At 59.2% G+C, this 22515-nt stretch overlaps 2 protein-coding genes across 2 annotated transcripts in view; one reads left to right on the plus strand and one right to left on the minus strand.

Moving 5' to 3' along the window:
- The window catches only part of USP20 (ubiquitin specific peptidase 20), a 34092-nt gene extending 23320 nt beyond the window's left edge, over nt 1–10772 (minus strand). Inside the window, exon 1 of the mRNA XM_055130484.1 lies at nt 10663–10772. The gene's annotated coding sequence lies outside the window, so the exon portion shown is untranslated. The remainder of the gene's footprint in view (nt 1–10662) is intronic.
- A 107-nt stretch (nt 10773–10879) lies between these two features.
- On the plus strand, nt 10880–20551 carry C1H9orf78 (chromosome 1 C9orf78 homolog). Its single transcript, XM_004613270.2, has 9 exons — nt 10880–11031; nt 13045–13104; nt 15508–15559; nt 16350–16420; nt 17499–17576; nt 17974–18171; nt 18507–18643; nt 18805–18903; nt 20226–20551. The coding sequence occupies exons 1-9, from the start codon at nt 10949–10951 to the stop codon at nt 20315–20317; spliced, it is 870 nt and encodes a 289-aa protein (XP_004613327.1). The 5' UTR covers nt 10880–10948; the 3' UTR covers nt 20318–20551.
- The last annotated feature ends 1964 nt before the right edge of the window (nt 20552–22515 follow it).

Here is a 22515-nt window from a genome sequence, read left to right on the forward strand (position 1 = left end):
CAGACATATATAGGCAAATACATGCACACACACATGCATGCAGGCACACACAGGCACACACGTTGGGTGGGAACCAGTGGAGCCTGCACATGTTCTGGGGGCTGTGTCAACACCACTTGGGGTCCATTTTGGAGGGTTGTGCCCCTCCCCGCCTGGAATGATCAGCCCGAGGTGACCCTTCCCCTGGCTCAGACCCCGTCAGCACGCGAGCTCCGGAGGCCTGGAGTCCCGGTGTCCTCCCGGCCACCCTCAGGCGGCTGTGGCCAGCCTGCTCACTGGGCAGAAGACGGGGCTGAGGATGGAGCCATGGACAGGGCAAAGGGCGCTTGCCCGGCCAGGGTTCCACCCCCTGCGCCCCACATGCTCCCCCGAGCCACCAGGAGTGACTCCTGAGTGCAGAGCCAGGAGGAAGCACTGCGGGTGCAGCTCCAAAACCAGGGAAAAAAGTAAGAAAAGAAAGGAGGAGGGGATGGGGGGGCCTCCGGGCTCAGGCCCTGCCGGCCACACCAGTCTGATCCGTGGCACCCCGCAGTTCCCTGAGAACCCCGAGTACAGCCTGGAGGCCCGACACCACAGAGGGCCCGGGATGCCCGTCAGCCGAGCAGCGGCCGCCCTAACGCCCTGGGCAGAACCTGGAGGCACCGCCCCCCCCCCCCCCACTAGACAAACGCCCGGTGACTTCAATGCCATTATTTCACCTACAAAATCACCAGACTGCCTCCCGAGACAGTGCTCAGGGCCGGGAAGGCGTGGCCCCACCTTTGAGGACAGTGGCACTGCCGGGGAGCAGCTGGCCCCGCATTCTCCAGTGACCGCAGGGGGCAGGGGGTGCAGGGAGAGCCGGCCTCTGGCAGGGCACCTGTGAGACAGAGGGGGAGCTGGGGCCGGGCGCGGGGCACTGAGACACTCGCAGGGCCCAGGCCCGAGGCCTCTTCAAGGCCCCGAACGCCGCTCACAGGGCTCGTGAAGAGGCTCCAGTGGGGGGACCCCAGTGATCCCCAAGATCTCAGGGTCTGTGGGAGGCGGCTCGGGCCTCTTTCCCGCCCCTCTGCGTGCCAGGCCCGTCACTCCCGGCTGAAGGCTCTTTTTTAATTTTTTTTCTTTCTGGGTCACACCCAGCGATGCACAGGGGTGACTTCTGGCTCTGAACTCAGGAATCACTCCTGGCGGTGCTCGGGGGACCCTATGGGGTGCTGGGGATCGAACCCGGGTCAGCCGCATGCAAGGCAAATGCCCTCCCCGCTGTGCTATCACTCCAGCCCCTGTCTCCCCCCCCCCACTCTGAGGTCACACCCCGCTGTGCTCAGGCCTTAACTCCCCGCTCTGCACTCAATCCCTCCTGGCGGTGCTCCCTGAACCGTATGGGGTGTGAAGGTCAGACCCAGGCTGACAACGTGCAGGGCAAACGCCCTTCCTGCTGCCTCGGGTCCTGGTCACCTTCACGGAGGGCAAGAGTATGGGGTGGGCGCCAGCCTGACACAATCTGAAGCCGTAAGGTGTGTTTTTTTGGTTTGGTTTTGTATTTCGTCTTTGGGGGGCCACACCCGGCAATGCTCAGGGGTCACTCCCGGCTCTGCATGCGGAATCACTCCTGGCGGTGCTCAGGGGGGCCCTGTGGGATGCCGAGGACCGAACCCAGGTCGGCAGCATGCAAGGCAAACGCCCTCCCTGCTGAACTCTGGCTCCGGCCTGAGCTTTCCAGTCCTTGCCCTGTGCCCAATTCCTCTGGCGGAGAGCAGGAGCCGAGACCTGGTGCCAACGGCACTCTCAGCTCACAGATGCAAACAACCCACTCGGGTTCCCACAACGCCACATAGGAAAACACCTGAAAACTGTGCGGCTAGCCGCCCTCCGTGCCCGTCTCCCGGGACAGGGCCATGCTGGAGCCACAGGGAGGCAGGCAGGGGGCCGGGGCCCACGGAGGCATGTGGGGGGGGGGGACCTGCGAGCGTCTGTCTGCTGCAGAGCCTGGCTCGGGGTCCCGGGAGACCACCCCCCTGAGAGGACAGGCAGGCAGAGCACCGCCCCGGGCCTCTCCGGCACAGTCCTGGCTCAGGGTCAGTCCCCGGGGTCACTGATGCTGACACTCTCCGCCGGGGCCCCGCAAGACCGCCCCGGCCCAGTGCCAGCCCGCTGACCCCTCGTTCTCAGCAGGAGCTCCTGAAAGCTCACCCGGGGTTCTGGCATTCTTTCTGTCTCAGTTTTTGGCCGCACCCGGATAGGTGCTCAGGACGTGCGCCTGGCTCTGATCACGGCTGGCAGGGCGTAGGGGACCCTGCGGGGTGCCGGGGTTGAACCTGGGACAGCCACATGCAAGGCCAGCGCCCTCCCTGCCGGACTGCTCCTGCGCCCAGGGTCCAGGAGGGGTGCAGAAACAAGCACAGTGACAGGCTGGGCGGGAAGGCACGGCGGGCCCGCAGACACCCAAGCGAACCTCGGGCCGGGACACAACAACATTGGCGGGAGCCATGTAATGGCTAAAAAACCAGGACGTGCGAACCCTCCCGGCCCAGAGATGCTGCAGATCTGCAAAGAGGCGGCCGCCCTCGGGAGACGCTGCCCCCCACACGCATCGGCCGCCAGGGAAACCGCCAGCCGGGTCCCGGCAGGCTCTCGCGTGGAAGGAAACCGTCAGGCCGATCTCTCAGCCCCTGTGGAAGAGAGAAGCGAGAGCCGGGCTCAAACCAACGCGCTCGGCCGACCCACGGTGCAACACGGCCGTCGGAGGGACTAGAGCAAGAGTAGCCGGTGGTGCCGGGGGCCACCCGTACCTCGACCTCATTCCACCCTAAAAGTGAGTTCCACAAAGGCAGAGCCGTAGACCAATGGAACAGGGTGGAATATCCCTACACACAACCCCAAATGTATGACCATCTAATCTTTGATAAGGGAGCAAGAGATGTGAAGTGGAGCAAGGAAAGCCTCTTTAACAAATGGTGCTGGCACAACTGGACAACCACATGCAAAAAAATGGGTTTAGACCTTGACCTGACACCATGCACAAAAGTCAGATCAAAATGGATTAAAGACCTCAACATTCGACCACAAACCATAAGGTACATTGAAGACAAGGTCGGCGAAACCCTCCACGATATTGAAGATAAAGGTATCTTCAAACGTGACACGGAACTAAGCAATCTAGTAAAAACAGAGATCAACAAATGGGACTACATTAAACTTAAAAGCTTCTGCACCGCAAGAGATACAGTGACCAGAATACAAAGACTATCCACAGAATGGGAAAGGATATTTACACAATACCCATCAGATAAGGGGTTGATATCAATGGTATATAAAGCACTGGTTGAACTCTACAAGAAAAAAACATCCAACCCCATCAAAAAATGGGGCGAAGAAATGAACAGAAACTTTACCAAGGAAGAAATACGAATGGCCAAAAGGCACATGAAAAAGTGCTCTGCATCACTAATCATCAGAGAGATGCAGATCAAAACAACCATGAGATACCACCTCACACCACAGAGACTAGCACACATCCAAAAGAACAAAAGCAACCGCTGTTGGAGAGGATGTGGGGAGAAAGGGACCCTTCTTCACTGCTGGTGGGAATGCCGACTGGTTCAGCCCTTCTGGAAAACAATTTGGACGACTCTCAAAAAATTAGATATTGAATTCCCATTTGACCCAGCAATACCACTGCTGGGAATATATCCCAGAGAGGCAAAAAAGTACAATCGAAATGGCATCTGCACATGTATGTTCATCGCAGCACTGTTTACAATAGCCAGAATCTGGAAAAAACCCGAATGCCCCAGAACGGATGACTGGTTGAGGAAACTTTGGTACATCTATACAATGGAATACTATGCAGCTGTTAGAAAAAAGGAGGTCAAGAATTTTGTAGTCAAGTGGATGGGCATGAAAAGTTTCATGCTGAGTGAAATGAGTCAGAAGGAGAGAGACAGACATAGAAAGATTGCACTCATCTATGGTATATAGAATAACAGAGTGGGAGACTAACACCCAAGAACTGTAGAAATAAGTACCAGGAGGTTGACTCCATGGCTTCGAGGCTGGCCTCACGTTCCGGGGAAAGGTCAACTCAGAGAAGCGATCACCAACTACATTGTAGTCGAAGGCCATGTGGGGGAAGGGAGTTGCGGGCTGAATGAGGGCTAGAGACTGAGCACAGCGGCCACTCAACACCTTTATTGCAAACCACAACAGCTAATTAGAGAGAGAAAACAGAAGGGAATGCCTTGCCACAGTGGCAGGGTGGGGTGGGGGGGAGATGGGATTGGGGAGGGTGGGAGGGACGCTGGGTTTACGGGTGGTGGAGAATGGGCACTGGTGAAGGGATGGGTTCCCTAACTTTGTATGAGGGAAGTATAAACACAAAAGTGTATAAATCTGTAACTGCACCCTCACGGTGATTCTCTAATTAAAAATAAATAAATTAAAAAAAAAAATAAAAAAAAAATAATAAAAGTGAGTTCCAAATTCACAACTGGGGCTCAGGTTAAAATTGTTTCCCTGGGAACTGGAGTGATACAGCAGGGAGGGCGTTGCCTTGCCCAGCGTCCCATATGGTCCCCTGAGCACCGCCAGGAGTCATTCCTGAGTGTAGAGACGGGAGTAACCCCTGAGCATTGCTGGATGTGATCCAAAACAAACAAACAATCAAACTTTCTTAAAAAAAATTCATGATACATCGACACAATGAAATACTATGCAGTCGTCAGGAAAAAATGAAGTTATGAAATTCGCTCCTAAATGGATGGCCATGAAGAGTATCAAGCTGAGGGGCCAGAGCGATAGCACAGTGGGTAGGGCGTTTGCCTTGCACGCGGCCGACCCGGGTTCGATCCCCGGCATCCCATATGGTCCCCCAAGCACCGCCAGGAGTAATTCCTGAGTGCAAAGCCAGGAGTAACCCCTGAGCATCGCTGGGTGTGACCCAAAAAGCAAAAAAAAAAAAAAAAAAAGAGAAAGAAAGAAAGAAAGAAAGAAAGGGAGAGAGAAAGAAGGAGAAAGAAAAAGAGAAAGAGAGAAAGGAAGGAAGGAAGAAAGAAAGAAAGAAAGAAAGAAAGAAAGAAAGAAAGAAAGAAAGAAAGAAAGAAAGAAAGAAAGAAAGAAAGGGGCTGGAGCGATAGCACAGCGGGTAGGGCGTTTGCCTTGCACGCAGCCGACCCGCGTTTGATTCCCAGCATCTCATATGGTCCCCTGAGCACCGCCAGGGGTAATTCCTGAGTGCAGAGCCAGGAGTAACCTCTGTGCACCGCCGGGTGTGACCCAAAAACCAAAAGAAAAAAAGAAAGAAAGAGAAAGAGAGAGAAAGAGAGGAAGAAAGAAAGAAAGAAAGAAAGAAAGAAAGAAAGAAAGAAAGAAAGAAAGAAAGAAAGAAAGAAAGAAAGAGAGAAAGGAGAAAGAGAAGAAGAAAGAAAAAGATAGAGAAAGAGAGAAAGAAAGAAAGAAAGAAAGAAAGAAAGAAAGAAAGAAAGAAAGAAAGAAAGAAAGAAAGAAAGAAAGGAGAAAGAGAAAGAGAGGAAGGAAGAAAAAGATGGAGAAAGAAAGAAAGAAAGAAAGAAAGAAAGAAAGAAAGAAAGAAAGAAAGAAAGAAAGAAAGAAAGAAAGAAAGAAAGAAAGAAAGAAAGAAAGAAGAGAGAGAGAGAAGAGATTTCCCTTTACATTTTTTCTGTCTTGTTTTGGGGCCACACCTGCTGATGCTCAGCGCTTACTCCTGACTCTGCACTCAGGGATCACTCCTGGTGGTGCATCTGGGGTGCTGGGAATCGAACCCAGGCCACCGAGTGCAGGAAAATGCCCTCCCTGCTGTGCCCTGTCCCGGCCCTGCCTCACCTTCACTTCGTGCTTCCGAAGTCTCCCCCCCCCCTGCTCGCAGGCTGCTGGCTCTCGGTTTCAGGGATTCCGTATATTTTGCTCTTGGACCTGACAGGGGTCACTCCTGGTGCTGTCCAGGCGACAATAGGGGATGCCACGTTGAACCCAGGTCAACCACGTGCAAGACAAACGCCTCACCCGCTGCTCTATCTCCCTGGTCCCCTTCCATTTCGAGATTCTTGGGCCGCACCTGGCAGTGCTCAGAGACTACTCCTGGCCCAGTGCTCAGGAATGACGCCGGACAGTACCCAGGAGACCATGCATGGTACCAGGGGTAGGACCCTCGGGAGCCCTGTGCGAGGCCGGCCTCGCCCCCCGGCCTGCCTCCCCGGCCCTGCTTTTGAACTTCCCCTTGGCCTTTGTCCATCTCAAAGGTCCGCATCCTCTTCATTTCGGCCACTGCTATCTTCTGCATTTGGATTTTGTTTGGGGGCCACTCCCGGCGGAGCTCAGGGGCCCCTCTGGGGTGCTGGGGATTGAGCCCAGGTCAGCCGTGTGCAAGGGAAGTCCCCCCTCCGCCGAACTATCGGCCCAGCTGCTTCTGCATGTCCCACAGTGACCAGTGGCCGTGGCCCAACCTTCCCCCGCCGCACTCTGGGGCTTCAGAACCACCAAAGCTCTCCGGGTCCCAAATAAATCCCCCAAGTCCCTTACGGAAGAAAGAGGCAGCACGCACCCCAGGACAGTGGGACGGACGGAGGCGCAGACCCCAAGGGGCCTGTCCTGCGGTGTGGTCCCAGGCAAGTGGCGTCTCCACCGAAACCCTCAGCGCTGGGCCTGCCCCTACGTTGGTGCTGGAGCCCGGAATTCCTGTCGCTGAGTTTGGGGGACCCTTTCCCAGAGACACCCCCATTCCCGGAATTCCTGTCGCTGAGTTTGGGGGACCCTTTCCCAGAGACACTCTCATTCCCATTCCCAGAATTCCTGTCGCTGAGTTTGGGCGATCCTTTTCCAGGAGACACCCCCAGCCCCTTTCCTGCTCTCCCCTCAAAGAGAGAAAGGGGATCTTTGGGAGATTCTTGTTTTGGGGTCACACCCAGTGAAGCATGGGGGAGGAGGTTACCTCCGGCTTGATGGTCAGGGCACCCCCACAAAGAGGCTCTGGGGTGTAAGTGGAGGACGGGGAGACAGGTACTACAGCCAATGCGGGCTCAATCCCTGGCACCCCACGGGGTCCCCCGAGCACCACCAGGAAAGATCCCTGGGCAAAGAGTCAGGGGGAAGCCCTGAGCACTGGCAGGTGTGGCCCCCCAGAGAAACAAAATGTTCAAGGGGACGGGTCAGAGGGACAGGACAGAGGTGGGGTGCTTGCCCTGAACACAGGTTTGGTCCCCAGCCTACCCAGAGTGATCCCTGAATGCAGAGGGCCAGGAGTCAGCCCTGAGCACTGCTGGGTGTGGCTCTGAAGAAAACTTTAAAAATTAGGGGCTAGAGCAAAAGCACAGTGGGTAGGGCATTTGCCTTGCACGCGGCCAACCCGGGTTCGATTCCCAGCATCTCATATGGTCCCCTGAGCACCGCCGGGGTGACTCCTGAGTGCAGAGCCAGGAGTAACCCATGTGCATCGCCGTGTGTGACCCAAAAAGCAAAATAATAATGATGATGATAATAATAATAATAATAATAATAATAAAAACAAGGGGACTGAAGCGATAGCACAGCAGGGAGGGCATTTGCCTTGCACGCGGCCAACCCGGGTTCTAATCCCAGCATCCCATAGGGTCCCCTGAGCACCGCCAGGGGTGACTCCTGAGTGCAGAGCCAGGAGTGACCCCTGAGCATTGCCGGGTGTGACCCAAAAAGCAAAAAAAAAAAAATAAATAATAAAAACAAAAACACCCTCGTCTGCTGAGCAGGGGTCCCGAGCACAGGTGTCTCGGGGGCTGCGGGCGACACTGCCGTGGGCCGCCAGGGACCTCTCCAGCGGGGTGGAGCGGCGGGCACAGCTCCCGGAGCACTGCTCCCTTGGGTCTGCTTCCCCCAGGGCCCCGGCAAGCAGGAGGAAGGGAGGCAGCGGGCAGGGACCCAGCAGCGGGCGCCCATTACTCAGTGCTCACGGGCCCCACATCAGCCCCCTGCCCCCCTCCCGGTGTTCCCTTCCCCTCCCCGAAACTCCTCCCCTTCCCTCCTTTCTGCCTCTTCTCTCTGTCCTCCTGCTAAACTCGGCTCCCTACATCCCAGCCACGCCCCTTCCCTGAGCCCCATCCCAAGCCCCCATCCCCCCGCCTCCGACCCTCCAATGGGGGCACATAGAGGCCCAAACAGGTGCTGGGCCGGCTGGAGGCCGTGCAGCGCCCAAAATCCCAAGTGGCAACCGGCGCCCGCAGTTACTCAGCCCTGCACAGGGAGGTTCTTCCCTAAAGCCCACTCCGCGCTGGGGCGGGGGGAGGAGGTGGGGACAGCCCCCACCCAGCGGCCTCCCAGAGCCCTTCCACTCCTCATAAATAACCCCCTGAGGTGCAAGGGCTGTGGCTGGGCCCCCGGAGGCTGGAGCTGGAGGCGCCCAGGGTCCACGCGACCTCAGAGTGAGCGTCCCGCAGCAGAAGGCAGGGCCCCGGCGGCCCAGTGGAAGGCAGTTTCCTGGCATGCTGCTGACCCGGGTTCGCTCCCCCACATCCCTAAGCGTCCCCTCAGCCTCTCGGGAGGGCTTCCTGAGTCAAGAGCCAGGACTGACCCCTGAGCACCACCGGGTGTGGCTCAAGAACTAAAAAAAAAAAAAAAAAAGCAGAAGGCAAGCTGGGACCCTAAAACCACAACGCTGGGGGTACACAGCCAGGAAATGGTAAGTGGGAACGGGGGTGGGTGGGGGGCGCGGGGGGGGCAACTCCTGTTCTCGGCCACGGGGGGAGCCGGTGGACCCAGGACCCCGCGCCCAGACAGAGCACACTCAGGGTCATGTCAAGGCACCACCCAACCCACCTCCTCAGCTGCTGCCCCCCTGGCCCCCCAGCCGGTTTGCGGGTGCCTCTCCTGTTTGTGCAGACCCAGCCCTCCGACACTCCGGCACACTTCCCAGGGCCTGAGAGACACTCCCCACTCCCGCCACCCACCCAGCGCTGCCCCTCCGGGCTGACCGCTCACTTCCAGCACCTAGAACAGCGCCTGCCCCAGGCAGCCAAGCTCCCGCCAGCCGCTCCCGCCAGCCGCACCCACCGCGACAGCTTCCGCGCACCAGCCCTGGAAACGGGCCAGCGTGCCCACACCCGCCGCCGGGCCAACCCTGGGGCCCTTCTTGAAGCGAAGGGTACTCTCCCGGAGGGCGTCGGTAGGGCGCTCACCTGGCACGCGGGACCGGGGCTCCATCCCCGGCACCCCCTATGGTTCCCTGAGCCCCGCCTGCCAGCCGCCAGCGCCAGCGTGGTGCCCAAGTGCAGAGCCAGGCGGAACCGGGTGTGACCCAAAAACAAACAAACAACACAAACATCCCCCCCCCACCCCCAAGCCCAGTCAGGCACTCGCCACCTTTCCAGAAGCGCCGAGAAGCTGCTTCCCCCATCCCTGGCCCGCCCAGCAAGCCGACTTTCCCACACGCAGCTCACTCTGGTGGTGGAGTGACCAAGGCAGCCTGGGAACCCCTCGTCTGGGCCCAGAGACGGTCCAGGAGGACCAGTACCTGCCGGCACTCCAAACGGGGTGAGCCCCAAGACAGCTGCGGGCAGAGTCTTGGGCACGTCCACGGCAGCTCCCCAGAGACCCTCCGACCACCAGCAGGAGCCCAGGCCAGGGATGCCCATGGATGCCCAGAGAGCCCAGGGGCCTAGGGAGATGGCTCAGGGACCCTCAAGTGCCATTCCCAGCATTGCAATGGCTCCGCCGAGCACCAATGGGAGTGACCCCCAGTACTGAGCCAGTATGCGTGAGCATCACTAAGACAGTCAGAACAGCAATGACCACCGCCCAGCTGCAGCGGGCGAGACCTACAGGCCACTGAGCCAGGGCCTCTGCCCCAAGGCCTTGACAGGAAGTCTTGACTCCCATTTGCTCAGCAGGAGTCGGAGAACGAGCATCTCCCAGGAGAACTTTCCAGAGAGAGGGCGGTTTTCCAGCGAGGCTGCCTCATGGGGGAAAAGGTTTTGCAGCAGCAGGATCCAAAGCCCTGTTTCCTCCCTCCCCGGGGCCGAGGAGCCGCAGGCTGGCGGTCAGGCACGGCCTCTTGCTGCCCCGTGCCCCGCTGTCCCTAGGGCTCGGCATCCTTCTTGGCACTGTGATAAGCCACTGACATCTACTTCCCTTGCACCCAACGCCCAGTTCAACCAGATTGTGCTTGGCCCGGGGCCTGCCACCTGGGCCGGCTCGGCAGGGAGCCGGTTCTTGCCAGGGCAGCAGGAGTCCAGGAGAACGGCAGGTTCCCGGGGCACGCTAACAGTGACCAGTGTTCAGCGACTGCCCAAGCGGCTGGAAATTCCCGAGACACCCACTCCCGGGCGGGGGGTGTGCAGCGATCGGGGGCATCCAGACCCCGCCTGCCTGCGCCTCGGCCCCTCCCGAGGGGTCTCGGGCCCCGAGGCCGCTCGCAGCGGGGGCTCGCGTCCACCCCGCGGCCCCCGGATCGGTGCCTCCTCGTCATCCCCGGGCACGCACGTCAGGGCCCGGCGCCCCGAGACGCCGCACGCGGGCAGGCCGGGCCCCGGGACAGCGGCGCAGGCTGCTCGCTCCGGGGGCGCAGCGAGCGCGGGGGGCGGCGGCGGCGGCCGGGCCCGAGGCCGCTCCCCCGGCGGGGCCGAGCGGGGCTGGGGGCCGGCGGGCGGCTCCCGCGGGCCCGGCCCCCCCCGAAGCAGCCGGCGGCGGCCCGGAACTCACCTGCCGTCGCCACCGCGCCGCCGCCGCCTGTCAGTCAAGCTCGTCCTCGGCGGTGGCGCCGCGCCGGGTCCGGGGGCCCGGCCGGCAGCGCCCCGCCTCCCCCGCGCGGGCCGCCCAATCGGGAGGCACTTCGTCGAGGCGGGGGCGTGGCGAGCGCGCGGGCACTGGGGAGGCGTGGCGAGCGCAGGGGCGGAGCCGACCCGGGGGCGGGGCCGGCGCGCTGAGGTCATCGCCGCGCGCCGGAAGCAGCAGCGCGGGGCTGCCGGAGTGCGGGGCCGGCGCCGATATGCCGGTCACCGGGAAGACGTTCCGCCGCCGGCGGGCCGACTCGGAGTCGGAAGAGGACGACCAGGACTCAGAGGAGGTCCGGTGAGTCCGGGGCGGGGCTGCCGTGGGGACCGGCCGGGCTCGGGCTGTTTCCGGCATGGACGTTGCTGCCCGGGAGCCGTCGTGGCGATTGTTTTCAGGGGGCGGCGGCGCTCGGTGCCGCCGGCGGACCGTTGCTTTGGCTTCGGGTTTGGGGCCCCCCACCCGGCTTGTGTTCGGGACTCCCTCCTGGCTGTGCGCTCGGGGGTCCCGCAGGCTCGGGGCGTCGTAGGTGGTGCCCGGGATCGGCCCTGGTGCAAGGTACGCGCATAGCCGGCCCCCCGTGTCGTCTGCCAAGTCAATCCGGAAACTTTGCAGCCCAGAGCAGCGATGGGTCAGGTACGCTCTCGGGTACCAAACCAGCGGTGGGTCAGGTACACGGCCCGCCCCTCCCAGGGAGCAGACGTAAGTACGGGCGGTTAAGGCGCCTGCCTCGAGTTGCAGGGGGCCCCCGGTTCAATCCCCAGCACCCCAGGGTCTTGTCCCCGCGCTCTCCCTCAGCATCTCCCCTGTGGCCCCAAAGCAAAAGTTAGAAAAACAAAACCTGAAAGTTCAGATTCAGGGGCCCAGAGCGATAGTACAGCAAGTAGAGCGTTTGCCTTGCACAGGGCTGACCTGGATTCAATCTCCGGCATCCCATAAGGACCCCCAAACACCGCCGGAAGTAATTCCTGAGCGCAGAGCCAGGAGTAACGCCTGAGCATCTCTGGGTGTGACCCCCTCAAAAAAAGTTCAGATTCAGTTGTGAACTTACCTTTCTAGGGCTGGCTTCTTGGGAAGGGGGGCCGGGGGCTTACCCGCCTGCTCCCCATGCAGATCCCTCCCTGCTGGAGCTGGATCTGTGGAATCACCGCCCGGAAGCGTTGGCAGGCAGGTGGGCCGCTCCGGGAGTTGTTAAGGGGATTGCTTCCCCCTTGAGCCGCGGCAAGGAGGAGATCTCCCTTGTTCTCTGGGAACTGCCCAGAGGCTTGGCACCATCTGACCCCAGGAGTCAGTGTCTCCAGGTAGCTTTGGAGCAGCAGTTTGACTCAGCAGCCAGCGTTTTCCTCACAGACACCCAGCAAACCCTGAGGCGTGTAGTTTGAGCATTCACGGCGTGCGCAGAGCTGCCGCTGCCGAGGTGTCCGAGTGTGTGACCCTGACAAGCGCTCGGGGTGTGATCAGGCTTACCAGCCAACTTTTGAATAATTTCATCCCAACGTGTTAAGTACAAACCACAAACAACTTTGTCGGATTTGAGCGCACCCAGCTGTGCTCAGGATTTACTCCTAGCTCTGTGCTTCATTCTCCAGGGACCGTTTGCAGGCGCTAGGACAGGGGAGAGGGACATAAACAGCTTTCATCTAAAACAAGCTTCCAGCAGGTCAGAACGATCTGAAATCATTCAGAACACGAGGCCGGAGAGATAGAGTAGGAAGCAGAGAGGCTTGTCTCAAACGTGGCCCACTCTGGCTCGATCCCCAGCAACCTAAAGGGTTGATTTCCCAACACCCCCCCACTCGAGTGATCCCTGAGCGCACAGCCAGGAGTGATCCCTGAGCACACAGCCAGGAGTGATCCCTGAGCACACAGCCAGGAGTAATCCCTGATCAGTGCCAGGAGTGGCCCTAAAACGGCGGGGGTCGGGGCCCAGGTGCCCCATAAACCTCACAGTGCCCTGTGTGTGGAGGGATGGTTGCGCCCTTGTGTGAAAAAAGAAACTGAGATCTCTGGCGACGGGTTTGTTCTCCAGGCAGCGAGTTGGGAGAGGGGTGCCGGGTCTCTATTGATTCCTTTCTGCCGTCCTCGGTCCCAGGTAGCAGACCCTGGCCTCGTGGGTGTGAGGCTCGCGCTGTGCCATGGAACTGCCTCCCGGCCGGCGGGGTACCCCGAATGCGGAGTGGGTCTGGTTCCCAGCGGGGCTGGGCACGCTCTCTGGCCCCGCAGCAAAGGGAGGCAGCGGGACCCGTGGAGTTCTCTGCAGAAGGGGCCCTTCACCTGTGTGCGCGTGGCTCTAATTTACTTATTTATTTTCAGATTAAAACTGGAAGAAACCCGAGAGGTGCAGAATTTGAGGAGGAGACCCAATGGGGTGAGGTGGGTACATGGCGGGGGGGTGGGGGGGTGTAAAAGGGATGTGCAGGAGGAGCACTTGGGGCGTCAGGGACAGAGCCTGCCCAGGTTGCTGTCCTCGTGGCTCCTCACAAGACCCTCGTGTGTGTGTGTGTGTGTGTGTGTGTGTGTGTGTGTGTGTGTGTGTGTGTGTGTGTGAGAGAGAGAGAGAGAGAGAGAGAGAGAGAGAGAGAGAGAGAGAGAGAGAGAGAGAGAGAGAGAGAGGCAGGCATTGGGGCCACATCTGGTGATGCTCAGAAGTTACTCCTGGCTCTGCACTTGGGAATCACTCCTGGCAGTGCTCCAATGACCATATGAGGTGTTGGGGATTGAACTCAGGCCAGCCACATGCAAGCAAAGCACCCTTCCCGCTGTTCTGTCGCTCCAGCCCCCACGAGCCCCTTTCTCTGACATGCTGGGTACTTGGCGCTGCCCGGAGAGGGAACCCATTCTTTGCAGGTGTTGACCAGGACAATCCTTGAGTTAGCTGGGTTTTTTGTTTTGTTTTGTTTTGTTTTGTTTTTGGGGGGGGGTCACACCCGGCAATGCTTAGGGGTTACTCCTGGCTCTACACTCAGGAATTACCCCTGGTGGGGCTCAACCATATGGGATATCGGGGATCGAACCCGGGTAGGCCGTGTGTAAGAAAAATGCCAAACCTGCTGTGCTTTTGCTCCGGCCCAAACCAGGTGGTCTTACGGTTCACGCCGGAAGTACAGGAATCAGAAACTCCTGTCCCGATTGCCCGGGATGAAATGAGTGGAATGAAACACAGGCTCCTGGGCTGGGCTTAATTCCGAAACGTCAGAGCAGGGAAGCTGTAGGCTCCATCGCTAACCACCGGGCGGGGCCAGGAGAGGGGGACATGGTTGGCGTTGGCGCGGTGCAGCAGGGAGGGCCCCCAAACTAGCAAAGGAAGCAGTAATTACAGTGATCGCACCAGGCTGTCCTGAGGGACCCTTCTGGGCCTGGTGTTCCCCCCAATCTGTTTTCTCTTCTGCAAAGATGAAAAAGCAGTTTCGCTTTTATACTATGCTATTTTGTCGGTTTCTTTTGGTTTTGGGTTGGGGGGGTGGGTTTTTGCTGGGGGCACGGGTTGGGCCAGACCCTGCCGGTGCTCAGGGCTGCCCCCGGCTCTGCACGCACAGATCATGCCTGGCGGGCCCAGGGACCGTAGGAGCTGCCAGGGGTTGAGCCCAGGCTGCCCCGTGTTAGGCAAATGCCTTCCACCTCTGTTCCTGCCCACAGCATGTTTCCTTGCTGTTTGAGGGTTGTTTATTCTTTTTCTTTTCGGGCCACACCCCGCGTTGCACAGGGGTTACTCCTGGCTCATGCTCTCGGGAATTACTCCTGGCAGTGCTCGGGGGACCATATGGGATGCTGGGAATTGAACCTGGCCGTGTGCAAGGCAAACGCCCTCCCCGCTGTACTACCGCTCCAGCCCCTGTTTGAGGGTTTTTTGTTTGTTTCCTTGGCTTTGCTTTCAGATTTGGCTTTGGGGCCACACCAGGCTATACTCAGGGCTTACGTCTGTCTCTGCATGCAGTGATCACCCCTGGCAGAGCTCAAGGGACCGTATGCAATACCCGCACCAGACCCAGGGTGGCTGTGTGCCAGGCCTCACCCCTATACTGTCCCTTTAGCCCCTCTTCTTTGCTATTTCAGTTCATTAGGACATGGATTATGTTCCCAAGCCTTTTTAATGGCTGCATAATGTTTCAGCTGCTAGTAGGTCTTTGTTGGTTTGTTTTTGTTTCTTTGTTTTTATTTCTGTTTCTGGGCCATACCTGTGCTCAGGGCTTCCCCTTGGCTCTGCACTGGGATTGCTCCCATCTTTGTTGTTATTGTATCACTGTGAAATACACAGTTACAGGGTTGTTAGAATCACCCCCAGCAGTGGTGCTGGAGGACCATATGGGATGCTGGGTATCAACCCCTGATGCACAGTGTGTAAGATGAGTACCCACCTCTCAGGCCCTTTTCTGTGTGTGTGTGTGTGTGTGTGTGTGTGTGTGTGTGTGTGTGTGTTTTAAATATTGAAGCATCCTAGTCCGAAACAGTATTGAAGTTGCTTTGTGATTTTGGGTTCACACCCGCCGGTGCTCAGGGCTTCTTCGTGGCACGCACTTGCGTCATTCCTGGCGGGGCACAGGGACCATCCGAGGTGCCGCCGAGATCCAGCCCAGGGGCGCAGTGTGCCCGGCAGGGGCCTTCCCTGTGGCTGGGCTCCCGCGTCCTGGCTCATGCTTCAGATCTTTTCAGCTGGCCTTGGGGCCCGCCCTCAGCCCTTGTGCTGACATCACACCCTACAAACGCCCCAACCCTCTCCCCGTGCCTGAGCTGCGCCTGACTCTCTCTCTCTCCGTCCACCTTCTTGGTCTTGCTCAGCGCCGTGGCCCTGCTCGTGGGGGAGAAGGTCCAGGAAGAGACCACTCTAGTGGTGAGTTGTGGGGTCCACCTTGGGTGGTGTGGACAGAAGTGGTGGTGAGGGCGGTGTGGTTTTTTTGGGTTTTTTTGTTTTTCTTTTTTGGGTCACACCCGGCGATGCACAGGGGTTACTCCTGGCTCTGCACTCAGGAATCACCCCTGGCGGTGCTCATGGGATGCTGGGATTCGAACCTGGGTCGGCCACGTGCAAGGCAAACGCCCTCCCCGCTGTGCTATTCCTCCAGCCCCTGTTTTTTTGACTCTTTGGGTCACACCCAGCAATGCTCGGGGCTACTCCTGGAATAACCTGCACTCAGGAATTAATCCTGGCATTGCTGCGGGGACCCTATGGGGTGCCGGGGATCTTGTGGGGTGCCTGGGTCAGCACATCAAGGCAAACTCCCCGCCCACTGTACTAACGCTCCAGCCTGAGAGGGGTTGTGTTTTCTTCGGGAAAACAAGGGGGTGGCCAGAGCGTAGTACAGTGGGCAGGTGTTTGCTTTGCCGTGTTCAGTCCCCCCCGCCGGCATCCCATGCGGCCCTCTGAGCACCATCAGGAGTGATCCCTGAGTGCAGAGGCAGGAGGAAGCCCTGAGCACCAAATGCTGTGGCCCCAAAACAAAACAAACAACAATTAAAAAAAAAATTCTAGGGGCCGGAGAGACAGCCCAGTGGGTGGGCCCTTGCCTTGCGTGCAGCTGACCCTGGTTTGAGCCCCGGCTCCCCGTACGGTTCCCCCGAGAAACAGAACATAACTCTGCCTCTGCCGGCGGGGGCCTCTGTCCGCCGGGCTCTGCCTGCAGGATGACCCCTTCCAGATGAAGACGGGCGGCATGGTGGACATGAAGAAGCTCAAGGAGAGGAACAAAGAGAAGTGAGTACGGGGGCGGCCTCACGAGCACAGCCCGGTGGGCCCGCAGCTGCGGCTCCCGTGGACTGTTCTGAAACCTCCTTTGGGTGCTGCCAGGCCACGTGGTTGGAAATGGAAAGGGGGGGCTGGAGCGATAGCACAGCGGAGAGGGTGTTGGCCTTGCACATGACCGACCAGGGTTCGGCTCCCAGCATCCCATAGGGTCCCCCAAGCACCGCCAGGGGTAATTCCTGAGTGCAGAGCCAGGAGTAACCCCTGAGCATCGCCGGGTGTGACCCAAAAAGAAAAAAAGGAAAGGGACCAGACCAGAGAGTCCAGCAGCACCAACCCGGCGTCAGCAGAGCCAGGAGGAAACCCTGAGTCCCACACACACACACACACACACACACACACACTCCTTCCTGTTTCCCTAAATTTAAATATATATGTGTGTGTGTATGCACACAGACACACACAAACTCTGTTTCGGGCGCCCCACCCAGCGGTACTCAGCTGCCCCAGCGGGGACTGAGCGGGGCTGGCGGGAGGCATAGCAAGCCCGGGCATGTGTCTTGCACCCAGAGAACAGAAAAGCTCTTCTCTTTTCTGTTTGTTTTTGTGCCACTCCTAGCAGTGCTCAGGGCTTCCTCCTCTGCTTGGTTGGACTTAATAATCGGGGGTCGCTCCTGGCCAGGTCGCCTGGCATCACGCCACAGGGGGTGCTGGGGATTGAACCCGAGCTGCTGTGTGCAGGCCAGGCACCCTCCCCGCTGGCCAGCCCCAGTGTCTTTTCCCCCCTGTTTCTGGTTTCAGCTCCTCTTGTCTCAGAGCTGTTTTCCAGCCCTCTGGTCACTGTGGACTGCGGGGCCGGAGGGGCCGGGCCACACCCTGAGGTGCTCAGGGGCAGCTCCTGGCTCTGTGCTCAGGACTGACCCCCCGTGGGGCTCCCTCAGCGGTGCCAGGGGTGGTGTGGGCAAAGACCGAGCCCAGATCAGCAGCGCGCGGGCAGGTGGCCTCATCTCGTCTCTGTCCGCGGCTCCGTGGCAGTCGCTGTGTTGGTGAGCGCGGCCCTGCCCTGCTGAGCCTTGACTGTCCCCTGTAGGATCAGTGACGAGGAAGACCTGCACCTGGGGACGTCATTCTCCGCAGAGACCAACCGCCGGGACGAGGACGCCGACATGTAGGTGCCGGGGAGGGGAGCAACACGCCGCCCGCCCGCCACAGACTCGGGCTGCAGACTTCAGGCTCCTTAGGTTCTTCCAAACGGGGGTTCTGGGACCCTTCAGAGCCCTGGCAGGGTGGTAGTTCCCCAGAACGTACAGGGCTAGGGGCAGGACTTGCCCACTTTTATTTGGCCAACGGGCGTGTTGACCAAACACGTACAAGCTTCCGTTAGCGCCATCTTCGGAGAACCTTCCGGAAGGCTTGGTTGGACCTAATAATCAGAGTTGGCGCTTTGCACTGAAAAACCATCTGTTTGAGAGAAGGAAAAAAACACCTCCCAGGTTCCTTTTCTGTTTCCCGTCTCTCCGGGGGCTGCGGCGTGTCCTGGTGACCCTGGAGCGTGCCCCTTGCAGGATGAAGTACATCGAGACGGAGCTGAAGAGGAGGAAGGGGGTCGTGGAGCAGGAGGAGCAGAGGGTGAAGCCGCGCAACGCCGAGGACTGCCTGTACGAGCTGCCCGAGAACATCCGCGTGGCCTCGGCCAAGAAGACGGAGGAGATGCTGTCCAACCAGATGCTCAGCGGCATCCCCGAGGTGGACCTGGGCATCGAGTGCGTCCCGCCCCGCGTCCCCGGGGGGTTGGCGGAGGGTTGGGGCTGAGGCTCCGAGGAGAGGTTTGAGGGCCCCGTCTCTGCCCCTGCAGCCCTGCTGGGGGGGGCCCTGTGCGCCCCCCAGGGATGACCCGGGTTCCCCCTCTGGCACCCGGTAGGGTCCCCTGAGCATCGCCAGGGGTGACCCCAGTGCTGCTGCGGGAGAGAGCCTGGGGCCTGCCTCCCGCCGGGCTGCCCTGCCCTGCCAGCTGGGTTGTCCTGAGGTCCTCTTGCCGGGGGTCACTCCTAAGGGGACCGAGCCTGGCCGCCCAACGCGCGCGCCCTGTCCCTCATAGCGCCAAGATCAAGAACATCATTTCCACGGAGGACGCCAAAGCGCGGCTGCTGGCCGAGCAGCAGAACAAGAAGAAGGACAGCGAGACGTCCTTCGTGCCCACCAACATGGCCGTGAACTACGTGCAGCACAACCGCTGTGAGCGCCCCGCCCCGCCCCGCCACCTCCCACCCCTGCACACACGCCCTTTCCCGCCCCATCCCCTCCTACTCCTGCAGCCTGTCCCCTTCCACCCCTGCACCCCGTCCCTCCCACTCCTATACCCCCCCTCACGCCCCCCCTGCTGTTTTGGGGTCCAGTTTATCATGAGGAGCTCAACGCCCCCATCCGGAGGAACAAGGAGGAGCCCAAGGCTCGGCCCTTGAGAGTGGGCGACACGGAGCGGCCGGAGCCGGAGCGTGAGTGGGCCGGGGGCTGGGGACTGGGGGCGGGCTCTGGGCCCCAGCCAGCCTCAGGCTCCTCACCCCTCCCTGTGGGCCTGTGCAGAGGGGCTCGCGCCCCTCGGAGACCACCAGGAGCAGAAGCCACTCGAGTTGTTCAGACGCTCGCCGCGGGCTGCCCCTGTGACTGGCTTTCTCTGTCGCCACCCAGACCCGTTATTCATGTTTATTCTTCCTTGGGCCCCGCAAGCAGTGCTGGAGGCGAGGGGGTGGCATCCCGTGATTCTCGGGGTCCCCAGACACTGCCATGCTCGGGCCAGTCACGGGCTGGGGGCCCGGGGAGAGAGGGCAGCAGGGAGGCACCGGCCTTGCCTGTGGCCGGCCCCCATTGGACCCCTGGCAGCGCATATGATCCCCCGGGGCCCCCAGGGGCGATCCCTGAGCACAGAGGCTTGGAGGGAACCCAGAGTGTGGCTCAAAAATTTAAAAAATAGGCACCGGAGCCATAGCGCAGGGCATTTGCCTTGCACATGGCCGACCCTGGTTTGACCTCTGGCATCCCATACGGCCCCTAGAGCACCTCCAGGAGTGAGCACAGAGCCAGGAGTAACCCCTGAACATCGCCAGGGGTGACCCAAAAACAAAATAAATTAAAAATATAGAGAGGGAGGGGCTGGAGCAATAGCACAGCGGGTAGGGTGTTTGCCTTGCACGTGGCCGACCCAGGTTCGATCCCCGGCATCCCATATGGTCCCCTGAGCACTGGCAGGAGTAATTCCTGAGTGCAAAGCCAGGAGTAACCCCTGTGCATTGCTGGGTGTGACCCAAAAAGCAAAAAAAATATAGAGAGAGAGAGAGAGAGGAAGCAGTAGTACAGCGTGGAGGGCACTTGGTTGTACGTGGCTCGCCCGGGTTCTGTCCTTGGACCCCAAAGGGGTCCCCAGCACCACTGAGTGATTCCTGAGTGCAGAGCCAGGAGTAACTTGCAGTGCTGGGTGGCCCAAAGCCAAAATAACAATACAGAGACGGAGAGTACAGGGGCGGGGCACTTACCCTGCAAGGCTGCCCAGGATTTCGTCCCCAGAACCCCTTAGTGGCCGCTGGGCCCTGCCGGGGTTGCTCCCTGGGTGCAGAGCCAGGAGTCGGCCCTTGGCACCACCGGATGCGGCCCCCAAAGAAAGACATGAAGAGTAATAAACCTGAGGGTCTCGAGCCCCTGCCAGCCCAAGCAGAGAAGCTGCGGGGCCTTGGGGGCGGCCAGGGCTGGACGGGGCCTGCATCTGCTGTGACCCGCCGAGCTCAGCCTCCCCATGACACCTCCCTCCATGTCTCCCCCACAGGGTCCCCCCCGAACCGCAAGCGGCCTGCCAACGAGAAGGCCACGGACGACTACCACTACGAGAAGTTCAAGAAGATGAACAGGCGCTACTGACTGACGCTCCGGGGAGCGGGCGGAGGGAGGGCGGGGCGGCCCCTGCACTGGACATTGCCCGGGGCGGGAGCCTGGGTCGCACGGGCCAGCCATCCCCAAGGCCCGGCCACTGCGGCCACCCGCCGGGCAGCTGGGCTTGCCGGGCACCGGGTTTGTAACCTCTGCAGATGAGACTGTCGTTTCCCTGCGGGGCCAAGTCTGTTCCTGCCGTGTCACTAAATGATTTGTACATAAGCGGGTCCCGCCTCTGTCCGGGCCAGCATGCGTCCTGCAGGTGGGGCTGGCTTTCTCGTGGCACAGTCGTGGCTTCTTGCAAGTCTCCGGGGAAGGGTCAGAGACGTGGCCCAGCAGGCTGGATTTGGGGGTCACCCAGCTACTCTTCGTCCAGAGGCACAAAGTCACCCGGGTCAGGGCAAGGACCAAACGCGCCGGGTCCCTGGGTCCTGGTCCCTTCCTCTTCCAGCCTGGGACAAGCTGTGGGGGACGGGGCCCTCTCCAGCCGGTCAGTGAAGCAGGGGGATCACATATGCCTCAGTTTCCTCCTCACCCTCGGGAGCCAGCCGCTGAGGTGCGGGCACCCCTCGGGGCTGGGAGTGAATGGGCGGGTGTCGCTATTCTGGCAGGTCACCGACCCGCCCACAGTGACCTGAGCGTCCCCTGGTGCACCAGCTGGTTGACTAAGGAACAGGGGCCACAGGCTGGATGGTGACCAGTGGCTGTTTATTCAAATCTCATAGCGTTAGTTATGGAGAAATCAGGAAGGGTCGGGGTAGCAGTTCCACACAGGTGTGGTTGGACCTTATAAACAAGGAGCAGATGTACAGCCCTCCCTCAGGGGACGCTCTTCTAGGGGATTTACTCAAGGGCTAAATTTTACATAAGTGCCAGCACTCTAGATTCCTGCTAGGAGATCTGCCCAAAACAGAATTCCGTCTAAGGGTGCATTTTTTCTTTGTTTTGGCTTTTTTGGGTCACACCAGCGCTGCTCAGAGTTACCCCTAGCTCGGCACTCAGAAATTACTTTACTCCTGGCAGTGCTTGAGGGACCATATGGGATGCTGAGGATCAAACCCGGGTTGGCCACATGCAAGGCCAGCGCCCTCCCCACTGGACTATCGCTCCAGCCCCAAAGGGTGTATTTCTTTCTCCTTTCCTTAGCCAGGATCCATTTAAACAGTCGTCTTAAATTTGCTTCTTTTTTATCAATTATGTATTTTATCGATTTTGTATGAACACAATAAGATATATTAAGCTTAAAATAAAGGCTGGCTCTTCCTGGGGACATCTCGCTATAGCTCCCAGACCACAGTCCTCAGGCCAGATTAGTCTTGCCTAACCCCCGCAGGGTCCCTATCCAATTACTTCTCTTTTGGGTCATGACAGTTTGTTCCATGACTGTGCTCTTTCGTGTTTTATGGTGCTTAGCCTGTCCCTTTTCAATGCCGGTGTAGCTTATGACTTGTCCTTGGTCCATCTGAGTCCCTCGCCAGGACCAACCTATTGGGGTGCTAGGAATTAGCACTGAGGCTTAAGTAAATATGGTCAATGCCCAGGAGTAAATATTCAGAGTCAATTAATTCCCATTAAAAAAGCATAGCATTAACTGCCTTCCTGCGTCTATACAAAAAGGACAGTGCTCTAAAATAAACTGCAAAGAACACGAAAGAGGCAATATTTCACCTAACAAAATCCAGAGCCTTCAGAAGAATTTGACAAAAAGTGATTAACAGGAGAAGGAGAGCACAAAGGAAAGGTTAAAGATAAACACAGGGTTGGGGGTGCCAAATGGAATTGTCTGCCTCGGGAGCACTGTGGTGGGAGTAACAAGCTCCCTGTGGGAGGAGCAAGGACAACCCAAAAGTAAACCTAAAATGTGTAGAACTATGAACAGGCGGGTGCAGGTTCCATCTGAGTTAAAAATGATGTGAATACTGGGGCTGGAGCAATAGCACAGTTGGTAGGACGTTTGTCTTGCACGCGCCGACCCGGGTTCAATTCCCAGCATCCCATATACCGCCAGGGGTGATTCCTGAGTGCAGAGCCAGGAGTGACCCCTGTGCATCGCCAGGTGTGACCCAAAAAGCAAAAAAAAAAAAAAAATGATGTGAATACTGACACTGGAGATGGAACCCCGGGCCAGAGCCACAGCACAGCCAGAAGGGGCTCCCCGTGCGTGTGGCCCACCCAGAGTCAATCCC

The sequence above is a fragment of the Sorex araneus genome, chromosome 1 (assembly GCF_027595985.1).
Source record: "Sorex araneus isolate mSorAra2 chromosome 1, mSorAra2.pri, whole genome shotgun sequence".
NCBI classification, from domain to species: Eukaryota; Metazoa; Chordata; class Mammalia; order Eulipotyphla; family Soricidae; genus Sorex; species Sorex araneus.